At 44.9% G+C, this 23923-nt stretch overlaps 1 protein-coding gene across 2 annotated transcripts in view; it reads right to left on the bottom strand.

Annotated features, from left to right (window-relative positions):
• The window catches only part of PRKACA (protein kinase cAMP-activated catalytic subunit alpha), a 75744-nt gene extending 59801 nt beyond the window's left edge, over nt 1-15943 (bottom strand). Inside the window, exons 1-2 of one of the 2 annotated variants that reach the window (XM_056853555.1) lie at nt 15747-15903; nt 7470-7543 (exon numbers count right to left, since the gene is read on the bottom strand). In XM_056853555.1, the coding sequence (XP_056709533.1) occupies nt 7470-7482 (13 nt within the window). In that variant the 5' untranslated portion in view covers nt 7483-7543; nt 15747-15903. Of the gene's footprint in view, nt 1-7469; nt 7544-15746 lie in introns of both variants that reach the window. The other variant, XM_056853548.1, reaches the window with a different exon arrangement.
• Nucleotides 15944-23923: the final 7980 nt, after the last annotated feature.

The raw sequence follows: 23923 nt of genomic DNA on the forward strand, positions 1-23923 counted from the left end.
CACACATACAGTATATACTCGCGTATAAGCCGAGTTTTTCAGCCCAAAAAAAGGGCTGAAAAAGCCGGCCTCGGCTTATACGCAGGTCAATACGGTAGAGGGGGGAGGGAGGAGGGAACTTACCGCCGCCATCTTTTCTCGGCCGGGAGCGGCCTCCAGAGCCCCCCTGCGGCCGCAGGGAGGGCGCTCAGCCGCCCCCGCCGCCTTCTCCCGGCCGGGAGCAGCCTCCAGAGGCCCCCTGCAGCTGCAGGGAGGCTGCTCCGCCGCCCCCGCCGGGCCGCACCACTTCCTGCCGCCAGGAGTGGCCTGGGGGGGCCTCCTGCAGCTGCAGGAAGGCCGCCCCCACCGGATCCGCCGATTCCCGCCGCCAGGAGCCCAGAAGGTAAGTCTGCGGGGGGGGGGAGGGGTTATAAGCCGACCCTCGGCTTATACGCGGGTGCCTAATTTTTCCCCATTTTTGGGGAGAAATTAGGCACCTCGGCTTATACGCGGGTCGGCTTATACACGGGTATATACGGTATGTTTAAAAATATTGAATGTATATTGGTTAAGCTGACCCATGAGGAATTTGAGTAAGCCTGAGTGAAAGATTCATTCATGGAATAGGACTTGCTATACGATTTCAAGCAGCTTAGAATACTTTAAGAACAAAAGCAATAAAAACGTTCAAACACTGAAGCTGTAAATGGAAACTTGAGGAATCCTCCTGCATTCAAACAGGCCAGGTTTAGTACTGAATACCAACCAATCCTCTTCCTACATTGCTCTAGGACAATAATAATTAGAAGTGGCATAAAACTGACACAAACAGCTAGCAAATGTTGGCCAACTCAGAATTGGAGTTTGACCAAACAATGGAACAGACTGAAATATGGAAATGCGATGCTGCGTGTTAACTTTACTTTGGCATTTTGTACCATTGGCCTTATGCCAGGCTTTAGCAAACCAAGTCCTCTTTTTATGTATTTTATGGGGGAGGGGCTGAGACTCAAAGGCAGAGTACCTGCTTTGCATGCAGAAGGTCCCATGCATCTTGAGCTAAAGGGATGAGCTAGGTGACATGAAAGATCTACAAGACCCTGGAGAGCTACTCTCAGTCAGAGTAGACAACATTAACCTTGGTAGACCAATGGTCTGACAACCTAGAAGAGAACTTCACATGTGTTTATGTAAATTACATTTAACTAGAATACAAAAGCCCACTATGTCAAGGCACGGCAAATCCCAGGAACCAGGGTTCAATGGCACTCAGAAATTTCACTGCAGTGCCTAGTGTTTTCAGCAATGATTTTACTATGAGGTTTTTATTATGAGGACAGAGTTGCCCCAAATTTACATACCACAACGTTTTTGTTGAAATAGCACGAATAAAAGTATGAGAAACTGTGAAGTGCTCAGTAGTAGGTTTCGTGGCAGCAATAATTTTTAAACTTGGTAATTAAAATACAAAACCCTGAAAGTTGAAAAATGAGTCTGGCACCTAAATTTTTGGACTGGCTCCTAGAGTGAAAGAAAATTTGTCAAAGCTTGCACTATGGTCCTTTAGTTTGCTTCTTGTCTGGATTAAGTTTATATTTATGAGCCTGCATCTATCCAAAACTCCCATCAGGCCCAGGTTCAGGGTTTCTACAGCCTCCCTGGGATAAGCTGTGTCATCCATATATTGGTGAAAACCCAGCCCAAATCTCTAGATGTCCTCACTCAGCGGTTTCATGCTAAAGAGCAAAGAGGACAAGATAGAGCCTGAAGGGTTGTGCAGGAGTTTTCCAGTACCACCTTCTGAAACCTACCCTCCAGGCAGGGACATAACCACCACAAATGGTGCCTCCCAGTCCAAGACCACAAAATGTGGTCCAGAAGGATACCATGATTGATGGTATCAAAAGCCACTGAGAGGTCCAGGAGAATCAACGGAATCGTACTCCCTCTGCCCATCTCCTGGAGCTGGTCATCCACCAGATCAACCAAGCCTGTTTCAGTCCCATAACCAAACTGGAAATGATCCAAATGATCTGATTCTTTCAGGAATCCTTGAGGTGGTCCAGACGCCACCCATTCAATCACCTTGCACAAGAACAGAACATTTGAGCCTGGTCTACATCTACTGGGTCCAGGGTAGGCTTCTTTAGTATTGGATGCACCACAGTCTGCTTTTAAGCTCTCGAGGAGGCGTTAACTACCTCTCAGACCCTGTCAGCCACCCTCCCCCAGATTTCATTAGCTGTGGTGCAGAGTGGTAAGCTGCAGTACTGCAGTCCAAGCTTTGCTCACGACCTGAGTTCGATCCCGACGGAAGTCGGTTTTAGGTAGCCATCTCAAGGTTGACTCAGCCTTCCATCCTTCCGAGGTCGGTAAAATGAGTATCCAGCTTGCTAGGGTAAAGGGAAGATGACTGGGGAAGGCACTGGCAAACCAACCCATAAACAAAGTCTGCCTAGTAAACGTCGGGATGTGATGTCACCCCATGGGTCAGGAATGACCTGGTGCTTGCACAGGGGACCTTTACCTTAGAAGGGCAAGGGTGGTATAAGCAGAGGGTAGACCTCAAGTGTTCCTGGGATGAACAGAAGCAGATGTCAGCAAGGAACCCACCAAACGCAGGGGGGGATGGTTGACTATAATGGTTGGGATGTGGGGGCAGGTAGTCCAATAGGTAGCTCCACATAGAGGTTTAACTGGGAAATCTAGGTGTGCTACACTTGTGCACTTCCACCATGTTGTGTCTTTCTCTACAGTCCTCCGTGTTCTGGTATGCATGGCTGGCTTTGACGCATCTGCTGGGTGACATCTAATACTGTGTCTGTCAGTTGTGTGCCCAGTTGAATGTGTGAGGTGTGGGATCCTGTGCAATAATGTAAATTGTTCATTCCCTTCCCTTTTTAAAAAATGTATTTTGGGTGTGAAATATTGAGGGGTTGTTGCATTTATAATTCCTTAGCACCGGCTCAGTATAAGATAGATTCAGATATGTGCCTTCCTTCAAGGAAGCTGTGATGACCACCTCTTTTAGGGGATTATTTGCTATTTCCTGGACCCAATCACTCCCCCTCAGTTTGATGTTATCAGCCATGATGGGCAGGATCAAACATACAGGTGGCAGGCTGGTCTCCTTCAAGTATTAACATATGACATCTATCCATTAGACATGTGTCTACCCTGTGTAGCAGCATACACTGATCTGCAATCATTTATGTAGACAACATTACTGTAAGTCAGAATGCCTTGGGAGTACAGAGTTGCATATCTGCAAGTATAATCTGATAAAGGGGTATGCAAAGTTAATGCAAACTTGCAACTAAGGTAGAAAGTTGCACAATCTACTCATGAAGCTGTAAGCCTTGCTGGTGCTAAATCTCCACAAACAGTTTTAAAATTAGTCAAAAGTCAACATTTTCATTGCTCTGACAACATACCCAAGAGGTTTTCCTGGCAATACTGGGAAACAGCAAAACTCCACTGACACAGCAGAATTAAAGACCACTGAGACCTATTACAGTTGTCAAAAGACACATAAAAATCTAGTCAGTCACTTCTCCGCTGAGTCCAGTCAACAGCAGCTAAACTACGTTTACACTGATATGAGATCAAAGGATCAAGATCCCACTATATGGCTTTTTCCTGAGTGCCACAGCACATCAATTTATTACCTCTAAAAGTCCAATATGATATTTTCATGTCTTTCTACGCATATTTTCTATAAAAAGCAGACAAGCCATTTCCAGCCTCTGGTCCAGGAAGAAGGTGAGGTTCAAAGTATAGTCAAAAAGTGGCTTTTTGACAACTAACAATGCATTCCTAAACCCATTGAAATGAATGGGTTTAGACTGGAGAAACTCTCCTTTAGAATGAACTGTAAGACAAATACTTAGTTTTATTGTCCCCCTCAACAATGATCAGCACATACCCAACACAGAAAGAAAGCGTTGCATGATAGGACAGAATGGCTCACAACATTTAAAAGTTGTTACATAATAAGCTGCCTAGTTCAAGATTCATAAGAATGAATGCTTCAATAGTTATTTATATTTTCATTGTATGTTTCTACACATGTATGGTATTTGCCCTTTCCTATAATAATTAAGTATGTAGTATAAAGGACAGCAGGAAAAGAAACAAAATGCAAGAGGAGATGATGCCATTATTCTTGATTGGGAGAGGAGCCAATTCCACCTGATCAAAGTATTCATTAAATACCAATTGCTTTGTGAGCAGGAATGCAAGGCATCAGTTGAAGACATCAACTCAAACAAAACAAAGTCAGGACTAAGCTTGATCCTCTTGAGGACCCCCCTCCACCACCTAATCATTACATGGCTTGTAAGGTTTACCACATGTGAAACTGTTATCCTAAACATGTTGATTTGAAAGGCTCAGTGAAATTATGGCTTACTCCCAAACAGATACAGTTAAGTTAGGACCAAATTTCAGCACCTTAGCATGTTACACATTACAACAACTGCTCCATAATCAAGAAAAGATATTTTCAAACAACACTAGACCATTTCTCACCATATCTAGAAGGGCACATCCACGCACTGAGAGGTTTGTAAGGTGACATTTACCCCATTATGAATGTTCTCCATCATAGTAGCACATATTACAACTCCAACATTAACACTGCCACACATTTTCAGATAGAGGTGCAACTTCAGAAGTCATCTATGATTAGTGCAGAAATCAACCGAATATAAAAATGCACATACTTATTTACATAATTCCCTCCCAAAAAAACTTTATGTAAATTCTTTATAAATGAGCAAAGAGCAACTTAAATGACAGGAAAGGGATATGCACCCCCTTGCATCTTCTCATTTATTGATAACAAGGGACCCTCGGAAAGACATTCTCAAACTGGTAAACCAATCTTCAACACCCTCCAAAGTATGTGTAATATCCCCATCTGGTGGCTGGACCACACAGAATGATACCAATCTATGGCTCAAGATACACGTCTTTCTTCAAACTCTTCCCTGCAGCCAAGTGTCCTCTGATCTTTTCCCTCAAGTAGGAAAAAGGCTTCTTAGGGCTTCTCAGGTCTTGACCCAGCATCTGTGAGAAGCACACTGAAGTTAAATAATATATAACTATCAGCTGCCAATCTTGTTAAAAAGAGGAGTAAGAACTAAGCGGGAAGAGGGCTGCAGATCACATAAAGCTTTATACCCAACACTTTTTTCATACACTGGCTACTGGAAGACACATAATTACCTAAGAGTATGGCTTATTCTGTGTAATGACCTACCCATTAATTTGAAGCAGGCCCCAGAAAATCAACACTTGGAAGCACGCTAGTGAATCACATGAAAAAGTCACATAGGAGGATCACACATAAGGTAGTCGGCTGCAGTTCTTCAGCACTTTGCAAGTACCCAAATACTCACCACAATACTTTTGAGAATTTGAACACGTGAACTAGAACATATGAACTTGTCTTATACTAAATCAGAGCATCCGTTCATCAAGGTTAGTATTGTCAACTCAGTTCTCCTGGGTCTCAGACACAGGTCTTTCACATCACCAGCAATCTTATCTTCCCACTGGAGATGCTGGGAATTGAACCTGGGACTTTCTGCATGCCAAACAGATGCTCTGCCACTGAGCTACAGCCCATCCCCAAAGCATTCCTTTGCTTTTTGATGGGCTGTGTTTACAGTTGGAAAGACTCTGCAGTATTTCTACTAAGCTTGTGTTTATTCTAGTATTACATTGGCAATGTCAGGAAAAGGGAACACTACAGCAGTATATCACCACAGCTCTAGCATTATTAAATTTCTTAAAATCCCATCAGTTATGTGTAAATAAAACTCCACCCACCCCACCCGAGCACACTTAGTACACCCTCGGTTGCTAAACCAGTTGCAGAGACTTGACTGTATGATCTTTGTTACTCTCCTAATCATCAGTACCAAGAAATCATCACCTACTTAGCCTTAATGTAGTAAGAAGTGTTATGACACAAGAACTCCAGTTCTTAATAGGAATCCCCACTGTCTACACATTTTCTACCTTCACAATCCTTGCTCATTCTCTTTGAAAATACATCATGAAGCCTAGAATCAGACTATGAAAATTAATAAAGCAACTATTATCTTACAGCAAAACTTCCTGGAACAAAATAAAACACTTCTTTAAAGACCCGCACTTTCCCCCCCCCCCCACTTATTGTACCTTGACTCCTCTGCCCATATTCTGTTTTCATTCATGCCCATGCCTTTCCAAATAACCCATTCCAATTAGTTAACAATCCCTAACACATCCTTTCTTTCAGCATCTCACTTAACATCGCCCTCTCAGAGAAAGTTCAAACTCCTCAACCTACTTCTTCAAAGTAACAAGTACTTAGCATGTTTCCCCCCTCTTTTTCTAGACTGGAGTCCAACTTTTTTGATACTGTGGGCACTTTTGGAATTCTGACACAAGACGGTGGGTGCAACCACAAAATGGCCACCATGGAAAGCAGAGCCACGCACAAAGGAAGCCAAAGTGCAGGGGACAAGAGAAGTAATTTAAAAAACATACACTGGGAAAGAGGAGCGAGAGAGAGAATAAAACCAACGCTGCGGTAGTAGCTGCCAGCGAAATGTTATTTTAATTTCCACAGCCAATCAGATCTCTAATGGCCAATTAGAAGCCCACTTTCTAAAAATGCCTGGTGGGTACCAGGAAAGGTGTCAGTGAAGTGCCACATAGGGGATCCCTGTTCTAGATTAAGACATTTCATATTTAACATTGGAAAACCAAGATTATTTCAGTTCCCATTCCTAGAAAGGTCCCTCTCAATAGCCTAGTAACTCCATCATATCTCCTACTTTGTGGCTTTTGTACTACTTCTTTTGAGATAAATGAATCAGTCAACCCCAGAAACATTAGCTGACCACCTTAAAAATATTTTTGGATCTCACACAGCAGAAATGCAAAATACAAATTCACACTCCATTAGCCATTTGCTATGTTCCAGTCTTGAATTCAGCCTTCAGCACTCACCATGTCTGTTGTTGTAGTTTTAGGGCCTCGTACACATTAAAAAAAAAAAAAAAAACACCATTCCTCTAAAAGAAAGTAGACCTGAATCACTATTAATCCCGACCCCACATAATGCACATCTAGGTAAGTTGTCGTCCCCTGACAGGGTATGCTAAACTGGACTGAACAGCATTTATCATCACAGGCCTACCTTTTCTTAATCTGTAGAAGTCAGAAGGTAGCTAGAACCCCAAGCCTGTTCTTTCTCTTTCCTAAATGCCTTGCTTGGGCCCAGACTGAAGCCCTCAAATCAGAGCAGAAAGGACAGGCATTTCCCTCCCTTCCCTGCAGTGAAGGTCTGGGCTTACCTTCAATAGAGAAAGCCCCAAATTCCCCTCTCCCGCCCAAAAAAACAAACTATCAAAGGACTGGTTGGAAGCGTCAAGCCTGCTGTATTCCCCCCCAGACCCTTTTTTGAAAACCACCCAGCCTGTTACTCCCCTCACCTCCAGCCTCCATCTTGCCAGTCTAGAATGTGGCCTCCTCTGCACTTGGCCTACGGTTCCCCAGAAGGGTCAATCTGCAACAAACACCACTTGTCAGGGCTGTAGGAGAGAGACTCTTAAGAGGCAAAGCGATAAAACACAGCGCACCAGAGATTTTCAGACAGATAAGTGGGAGAAATTAGACAATAGCAAACGAGGAGCCCGCCTTTGTCAGTCTCAAGAAATGCAAGGACAATGCATCGGTTCCTCGGCTCGGGTGGAAATCCGGCCAACTGAGAAGGTGTGGTCTGTTCACATGTGACCACTCTCCAGCACGCAGTTGGCTTTTCGTTTGGCTTATATAAAGGAACTAGGTTTCCTGTTTGAAGGTCAGGTGATCAGATTGTATGTCTTTCAACTATGACAGCAGTACTATTTTTGGGGAAACAAGAATCTGGTCTCCATGATTTTGTAACTGCCAGACTTGACTACAACAAACTGTATGTGGGACTGCCTTTAAAGAAGGCTCCAAAACTGGACACAAGTGCAGCAACCACACCCTTCAATTGACGTTGGCCATAAAGGACACATTATACCAATTTTCAAATATTTGTAAGGATTATCAGTTTGCTTACAGATCTTTTTTAGTTTAAATAGCATGGGCTCAGATTAACTGAATGTCCGTCTCCTCCAGTGTGTTCACCCCACATACATTAAAGTCATCTGAAAAGGTTTGCTGAAGTACCAGCAAGGGGGAAACAGAATACAGGCCTTCTCTGTGGTGGCACCATCCCTTTGGAACTCCTAGCTTATGGAGATGTATCTGAAAAGCTCTGTTGTGAGCCTTGAAAAACAATGTATGTAAAACCTACTTTTCAGTTAAGATCTGTTGAATACTACTGATTGTTTTAAACATTCGTTTTCAGTGCTTTAATACTTTGCTTTTCAATCTTGTCAGCTGCTGTGAGTCATCCTAGACTAAGCGCGCAGGGTAGAAATATTTGAATAAGGCTGGATACTGCACTTGTTGCTCTGTCAGCCTTCGTCACCTGTCCTTCAAGTTGGGGAACACACAATAAAAAAGAAGCAAAGCTCGTTACTGTTCTGAGCAGCACCTGACACAATAAGAGCCTAGCCTGTGACTTTTACCTAACCCAACCAGCAGAATTATTAGTCATTGTCCCTGCTCAAGCATATCGCAGGCAGAATAGGTCTCACACTTGAACCATCTGCTAGAAGAAGGATGCATTGACGTAACAAATGTTGTCACCTCCTTGGGGCCGCTATCTGGGTGGAAAGGCGGCACATATATGTTTTAAATAAAATAACTAAAATTGCTTGAGATAGCATTTCATAGATGAGGCTTTAGAAGCCTGAAGGACATCACAGCTGTAGAAAGTGCTTGATCTTGCCTGCAGAAGTCTACAGACCTCCTCTTCAAGCAAACAAATATGGATCAAATAATTTACCATTATATTCATCAGTATTGTGTGCCCCCACAATACTGATTTAATCATCCCTGCAACATGTACCATGTATGTACATGCAATGAAACAGATGTTTAGCTTTGTCTATGCAATGTGGCTAAATATTTTATCTATTTGCACACTTCAACCTGTGAAGGGGCCCAGAGGCTTGCTTCCAAAGGAGCATTTCCATTACCCATAAGCTTACCTTACAGTACTCGGGCAGAAAATAATCTATACTATGGCAGCTTCATCTGCAGGACCTAATACATTTGAAGCCTTGTACACACCTTCAAGCCCTGTAAATCTGACCTGTTTTTTGAGATTTCCAGACTTGCCAAAATTTAACTACCTATCTCATCTTGGTACTCAAACTTTCTATTTTCTACCTTACTTAGTTTACCTGCACTTTTGACTTACCAACTCAAGACCTCTGTAACATCTGGGAACCAATCACACCCTTTCCCTGAAGACTGATTCTGTTATGTAACTGCTGGAGCCTATTGATCAGGAGAACATCTTGGACTCTTTAAGTCCTGCTCGCAACTTCAGAAAAATAGTTGAGTGGCAAGGAAGATAAATTCTGTTTCACGCACGTCAGATGTGGTGGTGGTTTGTTTTTTAAGTTTACTTTCTTCTCTGCATCTTCTGAAAGGATCTTTTACTTAGAGTCACAGTCTATTTCCAATACTCTTCTCATCTCCGGGAAGTTCTTTTTTTGCTGCTTGCCATACTCAGCAGGAACAAAGCACATTCTAAATGTTTGAGGAACTCAATATATTCTCATTCTTCTCCCAAACTATAGCCTCCATAGGAGAAGTTGCATTTGTAATCACAATAGCAATAAAATGCCTGGGTGCACACTGACAAGGCAGCCAATGGGGGAGAATCTGGACCCCTCAAGCTTTATACTCAGTGCTGAAATCATGGACAAACTGTACCATAAAGCCACACTCACAAATCAGTAAAGTGAGATAAATCACCTCAAGTACCACTGCTGGAAGGATGTGAACTATCACACTATCATCTAGCAGTCTTCCCTTTTGTTTAGTCCAATGCAATGAGCACACGCGGCTTTTAACATTGGGCTTGTACATACACAAAGTTTAAGTAAAGAATCCAGTTTAATTTATGTATTAACATTTGTGTACAGGGCATGTTATGGAATAACAAACTCAAGACTGGAAGCTCCTTGTGGTTGGGTCTTATTTGAATTTAGACAAGATGTGGCAGAAAGATGCTAGAGAGGGAAGAAGACACTTCTCTTTAAACTTTCATTTGCTGCTTTCGAGCAGCTGACAACTGGCTGGCTTTACAGTGCTGCTCATAGGCAGAGTTTTGTGACTATAACAGAAACTGATTATTGGGCACAAAATTGAATGTTTTGAGAACATCATCTTCCCTTTCAGAACATCAGGTTTCTAGGCCTCAAGGCTGCAAGTGAAAACTAGGGTGGAGTGGCAAGGCCTAGAGGAAATCTTTGAAAGCAAAATATGACACAAGCTAAGGAGGGGCAAAAGACGTGGCATTCTGTATAACGTTTTGCTCTTCCATAGACTTGCCAAACAAAATAAGGTGAAATCAAATGTGCATTTATACAAACCGCAGGATTCAGCTGTTTTGGTTATAGAATGTGGATTAGAGAATTTGAAAAGAAAATCATGTAGCATATACCACCCTCCTCTTTGGACATCACACCAATCAGAAGCTCAGGTTGCCACAGTGTGCATTACAACTGTCCAGGTTTTCAAGGCCAAGCTAGACACCAGGAGGAAATTCATAAATTAAGAGTTGCACCCTTTTAAGCACATTGGCTTCAGTGGACTAAAAATGGTATAACTTTGCTTAGGATGATGGCACTGTTAGTGCGTGAACATTAGTTGGTATCATATTTTTGCTTTAAGCAGACGTTTAGAGAGCTGCAAAGGACCTCCATCCACTGTGGCAAAACATAATATTAATCATGCCAACAGATGTTTATCCAGTTTCTGCTTTACAGCTGTCAATGAAGAAGATTCACAACAATCATGCAAGAAGTCAATCATTCATACATACACAAAAGTGTACATATTGTGTGAGTTACCTTTTGTGCTTACCAGAACAGGAACACAGCTTACCTTTCCAATCTATTTTCCAGGAGAATCCACATTTGGCATTTTACACAGAACAGCCTGGCAGCCAAGCTACAGGCACCTAGATGTTCCTTTTCATCATAACAGCATTGAGATTATGCTTTGTCCCAACACTTAAACAGCTTCACATATATTTTCTCAGTTGATGCTTTTTTGTTGTTGTTCTTATTAATTTTGACGAAACGTCAGGGGGTTGATTATCAGCACAGATTCTCTGTAAATCAGATGGTATACTTGCAAAGGCTCTGCAATAGTGATACAGTTCTGACACTATTTCTTTTACTCATGATGCTCAGATAGGTTTAGAAGGAACAAAAGAGGACTTGATCTGTGAGACACCAGTGTGTCCTGACAGATCTGCAATCTAACCTTTGACAGTGATGCCCACACCGTCACTCAGCCTACTCAAATCTGCATACCCTTGAGTATTCATTTACTTCATTCATGCTTGAGGCAATGCCTTTGTTAATGTTGCATAGCTACTATCTGCCAAAACGTTTGGTTACGAAAGATAGGAAATGTAGCTTTGGATGTTGTACCAAATTCAAACAACGGAACATTAAAGGAAAGTGTCTGCGTCTCATCTTTTCATGTCCTGTGCTAACAAATCCTGTGCCTAAGCAGAGCAGGAACTCTCATTTTCTGAGATCCTAGATAAGCAAATATTTGCACACAATCTAGTGCAGTGTTTGGGTACCTGAAAACAAACCCACTTCTTTTAAAATATAACTGAATTTCAGGCTTTTACAGTTAAAGTATTCAGAACTGTCAACTCAGAATCTTGCATAGGAACCAGCACTCTTGTGGATATGGCATCTAAGTCCTATCTACATCAGTGCCCTAACTGTCTATCCACCCCTTGCCACTTTCAACCATGTGCCTGTTTGGCCCCTCACTCCCGTTTCCAAACCCTGAAACGCTTCAAATGCCACAAAAAGGAAAATACTGAGTAAAACAAAAAACAAGCACAACTGTATAAATTACTGACTCATATACATTTATTGGAATACAGAATTTAAACTCTCTTACTATGCCTATAACTATCTTGCTTTGTAGTTGTTAAAGCAATCATGATTCAGGAGTATGATGCCCAGGAAGTCCAAAAAAGCAGGCTCATCTCCATAGGAGTAAAACATTTCTAAGTTATTGGATATTCTTAATAGCTGTGGCAGTGACTGAAGTACTGGAGGTGGTAAGAGCTCCTTCCCCGAAGGTTTTTAAGCAGAGGCTAGACGGCCATCTGTCAGCAATGCTGATTCTATGACCTTAGGCAGTTCATGAGAGGGAGGGCATCCTGGCCATCTTTTGGGCATGGCGTGTGTGGAGGAGGTAGTTGTGAATTTCCTGCATTGTGCAGGGGGTTGAACGAGATGACCCTGGTGGTCCATTCCTACTCTATGATTCCATTCTATGATAAACACATTATAGATTATTGCCGAAGGCTTTCACGGTCAGAGTTCATTGGTTCTTGTGGGTTATCCGGGCTGTGTGACCGTGGTCTTGGTATTTTCTTTCCTGACGTTTCGCCAGCAGCTGTGGCAGGCATCTTCAGAGGAGTAACACTGAAGGACAGTGTCTCTCAGTGTCAAGTGTGTAGGAAGAGTACTATATAGTCAGAAAGGGGTTGGGTTTGAGCTGAATCATTGTCCTGCAAAAAGTATCAAAGGTAATGTGCTAATCATTGTCCTGTAAGAATCAAGATAATGTGCTAATGAGGGATTGGTATGTTAATATGGAACCATTGTATCCTGAAGTGATCTGTTAATGTGTGAAATCCAAAGCTAATCCGCATGGCTATTGTGGACTGTAGTCTTTGGTGGTTTTCAGGACAGGAAGCCTGAAGGCTTCCTGTCCTGAAAACCTCCAGACTAACAAAGACTACAGTCCTCAATAGCCATGCAGATTAGCTTTGGAATTCACACATTAACAGATCACTTCAGGATACAATGGTTCCATATTAACATACCAATCCCTCATTAGCACATTATCTTGATTCTTACAGGACAATGATTAGCACATTACCTTTGATACTTTTTGCAGGACAATGATTCAGCTCAAACCCAATCCCTTTCTGACTATATAGTACTCTTCCCACACACTTGACACTGAGAGACACTGTCCTTCAGTGTTACTCCTCTGAAGATGCCTGCCACAGCTGCTGGCGAAACGTCAGGAAAGAAAATACCAAGACCACGGTCACACAGCCCGGATAGCCTACAAAAACATTATAGATTATTAGGTATTCCAAAACTCTGATAATAGGTATTATAAGTACCTTAAAAAGGAAGAACAACACTTTTAATAAGTCCTGGCCATTTTCTTTGGCACAGGGAAAATTAGGCACACAACTCACAGATAAATCCTGCTCTCCAGCTATTTGTGCCAGGCCTTTTCAGACAGGATTCCCGTGGGAAAGGGATGCCTCAGTCTGAGCGGTCCAAGTCACAAGGTGATTCTGACTATAATACAACTAGATGTGAACAGAAGGTAGGGAAGATAACCCAGTCAGAGACAGGAAGTGTTGGTGTCTGGTTTCTCCCTACAGTTTGTGGAAGGGATGGCATGCTGAAGAAAGGACTAGCCAATGTACACTAGAAGCTGAGAGCACTGCCAGGGGCCTCTTTATCCCATGAGAGGACATCCACAAGCTCTTGGCGAGGACAAGCTCTTGCTTTGCAATGTTGATACACCAGAATCTGCTGGTGGCCCCTGGCTCCAAGAGCTGTCCTGAACTAGAGCCAGGGCTTTCTCAGCCCTGCCTTTGGCCTGGTGGAATGATCTGCCGAGTAACATCAGGGGCCTGCGGGACCTTCAAGACTTCCGCAGGACCTGTAAGACAGAGCTTTCCCACCAGGCCTACAACTGAGGACAGCAGCGGATACCATAATTACTGGCCTCCCCCCCTTCCAACACGAGTGGAAGGGGTGCCACCTGTATGGCGCCCACAGTTTAGTAATTTGCATGCCATCTTTGCTATGGGGTTTGAGGATTTTATTGCTGCTTTTATTGTTTCATTGGATTGTATGTTATGTTTTAATGATGTTACCCACCCTGAGCCAGCTTGCTGGGGAGGGCGGGATACAAACTCAATAAATAAATAAATAAATAAATACCCCCCCCCCTCATCTTCCCTTTGCTTAGGGCATTATTTCACACAGAAAGCACAGAGCTGACATACAGAAGACCTGGACTGAATTGCACTGCTGCAGACTTCCTGCTCTATTGTGTACACATTTTTTCCTCTCTCTGTTTCCCAGTTTTACAAACACCCAAGCCAAACTTACCGAAGGGCATGTGCACTCGTACTAAAGAAGGGCAGCCTGAATCATCTATCAGAGGCCAAGCTTTACACACCCATTACTCAGTTGAGAGGTGACAGATAATAAACCAAGGCTAACTGGATGACAGCCCTAAGGACTAAGAACAAACCACCATTGTTTGAAATAGGCAATAAATTATGTGATGGAAGGGTGCCAGAGCATGCCACAAGTTGCCCAAGGTGAAAGCGAGGGGGAAAAGTTTTCAGTGCTTCTCATAAAGTTCTTTTCCAACATCAGCAATCTGGCTGTCCTGCAAAAGTCTGTTGATGACTATGAGATCCTCCCTTCCACTTCCAACAAGGCAGTCCAAGCAGAACTCTCTGCCTCCTCATTTCAGTAAGCTACGTAGCACTTTCTGCTCTGTCTCTAGTATCTCCGTTGGATGGGCCACTTTCCTTCCTGCCTGACCAGCTCCATTCTGCTGCTTTCCTTAGGGCTGAGTAGGGAATACATCCGTCTGTCTCTCCTGAATTAAGTAGCGTTCATTTGCGCTTAACAGATGTCTATGAACACGAACCTGTCATGCCTGCCTAAAAAAGTAATAGCAAAAGACGTTAGTATCAGTGTATATTCTGTACCTGAAACAGCAAACTAAATAACCTCACATCCAAGTTGAAGAGAACATACAAAAGAAAATGCTGGTTTAAAACATTTGAAACCAGTTGACATGTCTGAGCAGAGAGCTACCAAATAGAGATGATTAAAATAAAAACTGCTGAGAGGTTTAAGTGCAGATGCGGCCATATGAAATGGTAGTGGATACACTACATCAAGGGGGGGGAAGGCAGATGGGGGGGGGGGAATTCAGGAGCGCACAGGAGACAAGCTGCGAGCAATTGTCCCAGTTAAAACACACAACCAGGCAAAGCATCAAAAAGGAAATGCCCCAAATAGAGTAAGGCAACACTGACAGATTATAATGCAAAGCTCAGTAGGGTGGTTCCATGTGGCAAAGCTGCACCAGCGGGTTCCTGTTAAAAATGGACGGAGGGAGGCTCAAAAAAAAATAAGGGAAAACTCTGCTAGGTTTTGCCCACAAAGGTCCCTGCGGGCCAGCCCCCAAACTGCCATTCCCTATTGAAAGGCGCACAGGTTGTCCCAAAGAGGCCCGGCTAAGAACCCCAAAAGGGTGCATCACAGATGGGGAGCGGAACTGCAGAGCCCGCAGGCCACGCTCTGCCAGCCCCACTGCCCCTCAGAGCCCAAACGCTTCCCGTTCAGTAGCCCCTGGTCCGCTGGGCCTGGCGCCCTCCGCCCCACTTCCTGCTTCCCAGGTGCCCAAGCCCGGCTCTTCCCTTCTGCGGCCCGCGCTTCTGCCCCCCCCAGCAACTCCCAGCGCTTCCCAGAGCCGGCTTTCGCCTCCCCCTGCCCCGCACTCACCGCTCTCGATCTCGCCGCCCTTCTTGGCCGTGGCCGCGTTGCCCATGGCCAGGCGGGGCCGGGCTTGGGCTTGGGCTGGGCCCGCGGGGAGGGGGCGCTCTCCCCGCTCGGTCGGTCCAGGCGGCAGGAGGCTCCGGCTGGGCCCAGCCAGGCCCAATCCCCCCCGCCCCTGCCAGACCCGGTGTCGCCTCCTCCGCCCCCCCCTCCCTCCTTCCTCTGGCGGCAGCGGCTGTCGCGGCGCCTTCCGATCTGGCACGCCATTGGCCGCCGAGGCGGCTACCCCTCGCTCATTGGTTCCGCCGGCATAGCCCCGGCCGCTATTGGCCTTCGGCTCGTGACGAAGCCCTCATCAGCACCCGCCTCCTTCTGCGCAAAAGCCTTAGGTTGAAGCCGTACGTTCCTACCGGCTTGTCTGATTGGTTCGCGGGAGGGTAAACGTCCCGCCCCTTTGGGAGGACCAGCTTGTTGGCTGGGCTGGGCGATGGAGGCTGAGAGTTCTATATTTAGAATAGCGAGATTGTCCGTAGTCTGAGGAATGCCCATTGTGAAGGGGGGGGGTTACTTTTATCTCTGGAAGATTCAAACGTAGCGGACTTGGGGGGCTGTGAAATAATCGCAGTTCGAGCTTCTAGGTATAGGAGGGGTATAGGCAGAAGTAAATGCATAGATTCCATTGTGCTGAAAGCACAGGGATTCGCTGCTGCGCAAAGCTATTCCAGTGTCCCGGATTCACCAGCATTTGATAAATACATCGTTTCATGGCTGTGGTCTTATGATCCAGGCTAGTATAGGAAGTGGCATTCCACTGAGTGTGTGATTTAGGCTGAGCGATTCGAAATATGCTTTGGCCAACGGCCATCCCCCCCCCCTTTTTTTTTTGTCCGTGCCATCAGGCTGATAGTGGTATGAAAATGGACTTCCCCACTCTTTCAGTGCATGAAGGCTTTTATGCGTTAACGTTATTAATCTTTCTCGTTAATAATAAGACCTGAGGTCTGTGCGGTACTGACTCTTAAAAATTCTTCAGGAGAACTAAAAACAACAACAACCAGTCTTTTGTAAGTCCTGAGGCACTTCTGGGGTGTGCAACAAACTGAATAATTTACCTAAACTGCTGTAGGGTGATGGGTTTCCATGTCTTGTCAAAGTTAAGAGACGTCGAATTTATGTAATGTTGCTCTTATGTAATAAGATTGAAGCCTAATGTGTTGTGGATTGTTATGTTTTGTGACATATTAAGTCTGTGTGCTGGCTTTTGCCGTGACTCGTTTGTTGAGCACCTTATGTAACAAAAGTAAAGGAAAATAACATTTTTTTCTCCATATTCTATTATAGTTGCTAATGCTTTAGGATGTAAGTGTATATTACTACTAAAGGTAAAGTATGCTGTTAAGTCACAACTGACTCCTGGCGACCCTATGAAGTTCCACCTTACAGGGCTTTCAAGACAATCTTTCCTCTGCATAGCAGCCCCAGTCTTCATTAGTGGTCTCCTATCCAAGTACCGACCCTCTATTTAGCTTCCAGGCTCTGGCAAGATCAGGCTAGTCTGGGCTATTGGGGCTACCGAATATTAGGGGAGGGGCTGTGGCTCAGTGGTAGGGCATCTGCTTGGCATGCAGAAGGTCCCAGATTCAATCCCCGGCATCTCCAGTTAAAGGGACTAGGCAAGTAGGTGATGTGAAAGCCTGAGACCCTGGAGAGCTGCTGCCAGTCTTAGACAATACTGATTTTGATGGGCCGAGGGTCTGTTTCATTATAAGGCAGCTTCATGTGTACCTCATAGTGTCAAAGCTGCCAATGCACTATGCAGAGGAGTTGGATTGGGAGCTGGCAAACACAGGTTCAAATCTCCATTCTGCCATGAAGCTCACTGGGTGACCTTGGACCAGTCCCTCTCCCTCAGTCCAACCTACCTCGTAGGGTTGTTGTGAAATTAAAATGGAAGCAAGAAAACAATACATGCTGTCCTGAGCTCCTTGAATGAAGATGGGATGAAAATGCAGCAGCCATATAGTAAAAGGGAAAACGGTCATCAGCAGCCAGTCACATCGTGTAGAGCCAGCTTGGTGTACTGGTTAAGAGCGATGGACTCTAATCCAGATAACATAATTTGATTCCCCACTCCTCCACATGAAGCCTGCTGGGTGACCATGGACTAGTCACAGTTCTCTCAGAACTCTCTCAGCCCCACTTACCTCACCAGGTGTCTGTTGTGGGGAGGGGAAGGTGATTTTGAGACTCCTTAAAGTAGAGAAAAGTGGGGTATTAAAACCAACTTTTCTTCATCAAAAGCCTGCTAGAGCAGGAATGTTCTTATGTTTTTCCAGAGGTGGCATTAACTTCCTGCTGGAAGGAGTTCCACAATTTGGGGGCAACTGTTGAGAAGGCCATCCCTCTGCCAGCCTCACCTCTGACAAGGCAGGTTCATGTAGGGAGGCCTCATTCGTTGCTTAATGAAACAAAGCAATTGATGTGGGAGAAGGTTTACTTCAGGCACTGTGAGCCCCAGCCCTTCAGGGCTAACAAGCACCTTGAACCAGCAAACAGGAAGTTAGTGCTGCTGAAGTAGTATAGGTTAACTTTAGCAGGTTCCAGCAAGAACCCTAGCTGCCGTATTTTGCACTAGCTACAATTTCTAAACTCTCCTCAAGTGAAGCCCGTGTACAATGTGATGCAATTATGTGTGAATTAAGGCAGATCAACATTTTGCTGGAATGACTGCAGCTGGCAAACCCGTCTATGCTAGAAAAAGACATTTCTAGCAACCTGTGCTACGTGCCTCTCCACGAACACCCATATAGACTGTGTATAGACCAGCTCCTACATGGGGAAATGTAATAGGCTGTATGCCTATTCCTGGAGCAGCCTTATTACAAACCATCTTGTCTGGATTGAGTTTCATTTGTTGTCACCCACATCTAACACTTCACTGCCTCCAGGCATTCATTAAGAATTCCCACCATCTCCCTGGATTTTGGTGGAAAGGAGAAAGAGAAAGCGGTGTGCACATCGGAGGCACTATGCATCTGGTCGATCCCCCTCCCCTCAACTTCATGTTAAGATTAGAACTTTGAGTGACCCACCCAGGCCTATGGCCATGGTGCCAAACAGAAGTCCTCCAGCAACACTTCCTGCTATCTGCCCTTTAAAAATGGTTTATACCAAGGCAGGACAATACCAGCTAGGTCCGCATTGGCTAGGCAACCTGGAATGATACCATGGTTGATGGTAATGAAAGTCGAGGAGAACCAACAGGGACACTATTTATTTAGGAAAATGTTGTGCCATTTCTTTAGAGTCCTGCTCAAGGCAGCTTAAACAATAAAAAACAAATATAGTAAAATCATAAATGATCAATATAAAAACAAAGGAAGCCATTCAAAATACTCTGTCAACAGACCAGTGTGGATCAGGCAACCAAGGTGAGTTACCGTACCAGGATCAGATTGAAATTCAGATTCTAAGAGAACAAGATGAGCTAGATCCATCAATTTGTCAATGAAAGACCCCCACAGCTGCAGTTCTGAGAGAGAGAAACTTGCATAGTTAAATTGTGGAACTCCCTGCCCCAAAATGTGGTGATGGCTGCCAATTTGAAAGGCTTTAAGAGAGGAGTGGACATGTTAATGGAAGATCGGGCTGCTCATGGCTACCAGTCAAAATGAATACTAACGCATACCTATTCTCTCAGAGGAGCATGCCTATTAGGTGCTGTGGAACACAAGCAGGACAACATTGCTGCAGTCGTCTTGTTTGTGGTCTTCCTAGAGCAGGGGTCGCAAAAGTGCGGCTCCAGAGCCGCATGCGGCTCTTTGAGCCCTTGAGTGCGGCTCTTTCCATGTCCGGGCCCGGCTGAGTAGCGAAAGGGGCGGGGGGCGGGAGAGAGTCTGCGCAGGAGGCGCTTGGGTTACGTAGGAGCGACCACGTGCCGCTGTTGCTGGCAGGCCTGCTGTGGGGAGAAGTCTGCGCAGGAGGCACTCGAATTACAAAGGAGCGACCACGTGCTGCTGCTGCTGGCTGGCCTGCTGTGGGGATTGGGGGTTTCTTAAGCAGCGGCGGGAGCAGCCGCCGTTTCGATATTTGCACGGTAAGCCCACCCGCTGCCTTTTGGCTTCTACTGTTGGCTCCTCAAGTCCCTCTTCAGAAAGGCTCGAGAGAAATTCTCATTGCTTTGGACGCGCTTCGCCAGGACGAGGAAGCCCCGCGCAGCGTCTTTCTCGCTTGAGGCCGCCCGCAGCCCGGAGGGGAGGGGGAGGCAGAGAGCGAGCTGCCCTGGCGGCCGCCACCTCCCCCCTCCCTGCCGCGCGGGCCTCTCTTTCGGTACGGCCGCTCTCGCCCCCAGGGCTGCAGAGCGGGCTCAAGGCCGTGCTCAGGCCGCCCCTGGGAGGGGGGAGGGGGCTGGCGACGTGGCCTCGAGGGAGGGAGGGAGGGAGGGAGGAAGGGGCAGTTGGGGGACTCTCCTTTCTCCCCCCCCCCGTGGAAGCCGCCTGGGCGCACGGCCCTGCCTACCTGCCCCCCAGCTGGGGGGGGGGCTCCTCCAGCCAAGCCACCTTGCCCGGGCACCCGCCTGCCTGCCCTGAATCGAGCCCGTCGGTCCCAGAATGGTGGGGGGGGTGAGCACCTGCCCCTCCCTCCGGCCAGGAGGGAACTGGCATGTCCATGGCGGGGGGAAGGAAGGATGGACTGTGCATCTCCCCCTTGTTTGTTTGCATGGAACACACACAGACCGGGGACCTGCTGGCCTCTTCCTCTGTGCCTGGGATCCCTGGACATCTGGACCCTCGCTGGGTGATGGTGGTGGGGGGGAGAAAACAGTGGGTTTTTTTGTCTGGCAATTGTTAGCCCTCCCCTGGCCTATTACTACAGGTTTCCCCTCTTCCTGCTACTTTGTGCCTCTTTCAAAAGGAACGGGGGGAGGGTTTACACTCTCCCCACAGCCATTCACCACCCCACTGTGCAGTAGGTGCTCTACTGGTTTCCACTTCTGCTAAATTTTAATTAAAGTTTATTAAGTTAATAAACAGTGTACCTACCTGTATAGTTTAAGTTTAAAAAATTTGGCTCTCAAAAGAAATCTCAATCGTTGTACTGTTGATATTTGGCTCTCTTGACTAATGAGTTTGGCGACCCCTGTCCTAGAGGCACCAGGTTGGCCACTGCGTGAACAAGACTGCTGGACTTGATGGACCTTGGTCTGATCCAGCATGGCTTTTCTTACGTTCATATGTTCTAAAGCCAGCTCATGTGTTTGTGGCTGAGTTCAGATTTAAACCAGTAACCTGGATTACAGATTTATCACTAAACCAATATGCTGCATCAGTCTAGTAGACTGAAATTACGTTTAGCAAATGTCAATTCAGTTCAGAACAATACAAAGCATGACACTTCAGTAGGCAAGATAACACAGGATGACACAGCAGCAGCCCTTAACATCTTGTGGTGCTTTACATCTAGTCTGTTGAGCTGGGAGAGGTATCAGAACAATGGGGAGGGGACCCCCCCCCTTGTGCCCGTCATTCATGGCACTCATGCCTCAGGCTGGCCATCCAAGCTTTAGACAAAACCTTTCAGTTTGAAATTTGAACTCCTTGCCCCAATCACTCCCCCACCCTCACCTTAAATTCTGCCAGGGGTATATGACTAGGGTATTTAAAAATCTTTTTAGTTCTTATTTCATTTCCTATGAGGTTTTACAGCATACATTGATAACAGTTGCGGTCTAACCACGAATGATATAAGCAATGGGAACTCAATATAGTCTCTGTGTGAGGAAAGGCAAACCACCGTATGCATTTTCTCATTTCTGGAAGCTCGAGGAAAGGAGGAATGGGCTACTGAATGATGATAGGTAGCCAGGGACTGGAAACAAAACATAGGAGCTACCATGAAATAGGAATTGCCATTGAGTGAAACTCTGTGCTTTAGCAGCTGCAAGCCGCTACAAATCAATTCTGCTTTGAGGACTGCTCACACATTTCCCATTGCTTGCAACCTACAGGACTACAAACTTGCCCTTGAAACAACGTTAAGCACCATTCCATATTCTTTAAAAAAAAAAGAAAAAAAGAACACCCTCCACTAGACCTGATCTACCACCAATAGTGTGATAATCCAATTCACACGGGGCTATGGGATTGTGCTTTACATGTTCTAGGATTTTAACATTCCTGGTTTCAGTTAGGCCTGATGTGCTATACAGCATCTTAAACAACTTCCGTTAATACAACTTGTCTTTCTCTTCTCTCAGATTATTGTATTGTATGATGCCACACCGTCCAGGACATCACATGGATACCCAGTGCACATTTTCTGGGCCAACGCAGTCTGATGTCTCCTTCCAGAATTCAAAAGCTCATCAGCGTAATCAATGTGGATATAGGAGATGGTTATAATAATCACTAAGGAGCCCCGTGGCAGAGTGGTAAGCTGCAGTACTGCAGTCCAAGCTCTGCTCACGACCTGAGTTCGATCCCGACAGAGGTCGGTTTCAGGTAGCCGGCTCAAGGTTGACTCAGCCTTCCATCCTTCCAAGGTCAGTAAAATGAGTACTCAGCTTGCTGGGGGTAAAGGGAAGATGACTGGGGAAGGCAATGGCAAACCACCCCGTAAACATAGTCTGCCTAGTAAACGTCGGGATGTGACGTTACCCCATGGGTCAGGAATGACCCGGTGCTTTCACAGGGGACTACCTTTACCGTTTATAATAATCACTAGATCAAGACATTCTGGCTACATGTTACAGATTCATAGACACCATGGAATAGAAACCATCCTTTATAAATGTTACTTTTCATAAATATGTAGTTGCAAAGAGAGATACTGCAATTTGCCCACCGACTGTACTATACTGGCTATTCAGAATTCATTACGCTAGGGGTCCCTTCAGAATGTTGCTGATCAGTCTCGCCAGGGATGGTAAAAGAAAATAAAAGCTTTGGAAATCAAAGGACTAGACTCGGAGCTGGCATGCCTGCTGATTCTGACTGGAGGCTCTGCAAATAATTCCAACCTTCATGAGCCTGAACATTTCCAAAGTAGCTGTTCTCTCCACTGCACTGAAAGGGATAAAACTTGACATTTAATTTTAGTTATCTTGGCTGCATGAGCTTGGGTTTTATTAGTTTGATTATGAGCGAAAAGACAAGAGTTCAGATTAGGTCAATAATCAACACATCTGAAATCTGAGCATTGAGAACCAATCATGTTTTTAACACATTTCAAGCACTTTATGAATATACATTTTCAGATGGGGTGCTAATTTAAAATTTGAAGCTTCCAGTACTAATTAATATCTTTAATCAAACATTACTTACCTATTAAAATCTGCATAGCTTTTAGATATTTCCTTCAACATCTCCACTGCTTTGGGAGAGTTTGGTACCGGTTTCAAAAATGTATCAGCCGCACATCACAGGTTAGATGCCAAGTTTAACTCAATTTCAAACCTGTTTAACTGTCACTCATCTCCACTGAGAAACCTTGGGGGATTCAAATTCTAATTTTTTTTTAATCTGAGACCTTCCAACAAAAGATCCCCAGAACCCACATCAAAATATAATTCACAGGATTATCTTCAGGAAGTTAAGATAGTGATCTGATTTTAAAACTGGTTTCAGTTTGCAATGCAGTTGTACCCTTGAAGTTTTGCGAAACTCATGTCTCCCACTAAAACCTTTATGTTTTGACTTTTCAAAAGAATTTACTTGGGCAACTTTCTGAGGAGTGAATATAGGGTTGCCAACCTCCAGGTAGTGGCAAAAGGTAGACACTTCTGTGTACTCAGTAGTTCAACTCAAATTCACACAAAAATCATATTATCAAGAAAATCACACTTATATTCCAATATCTAAGTCTACAATATAGTAGAAAATACAACCAACACAGTCACATACAAAACAGAGGTTTCACATCAAAATTAACAAAAGTGTAAATACAGGTAAGTATATAAATTCCAATTCTAATCTATAGCAGTCTAGTAATATTTATTTCTTTCATAATAGGATCAAGATTCATCAAATGTCAGGCAGGCGAGGAAGACGGACGTTTCTGTTCATCAGTTCCTCTACCTTAATTTCTTCATGTTGTATTCTTCCTTTAACATATTAGTTATAAATATAAGCTCCCCATAGGTAGAAACTGGTCCTTCTGCCTAGACAGGCTAGTCAAGTCAATAG

Source organism: Euleptes europaea, chromosome 1 (genome assembly GCF_029931775.1).
Source record: "Euleptes europaea isolate rEulEur1 chromosome 1, rEulEur1.hap1, whole genome shotgun sequence".
NCBI lineage: Eukaryota > Metazoa > Chordata > Lepidosauria > Squamata > Sphaerodactylidae > Euleptes > Euleptes europaea.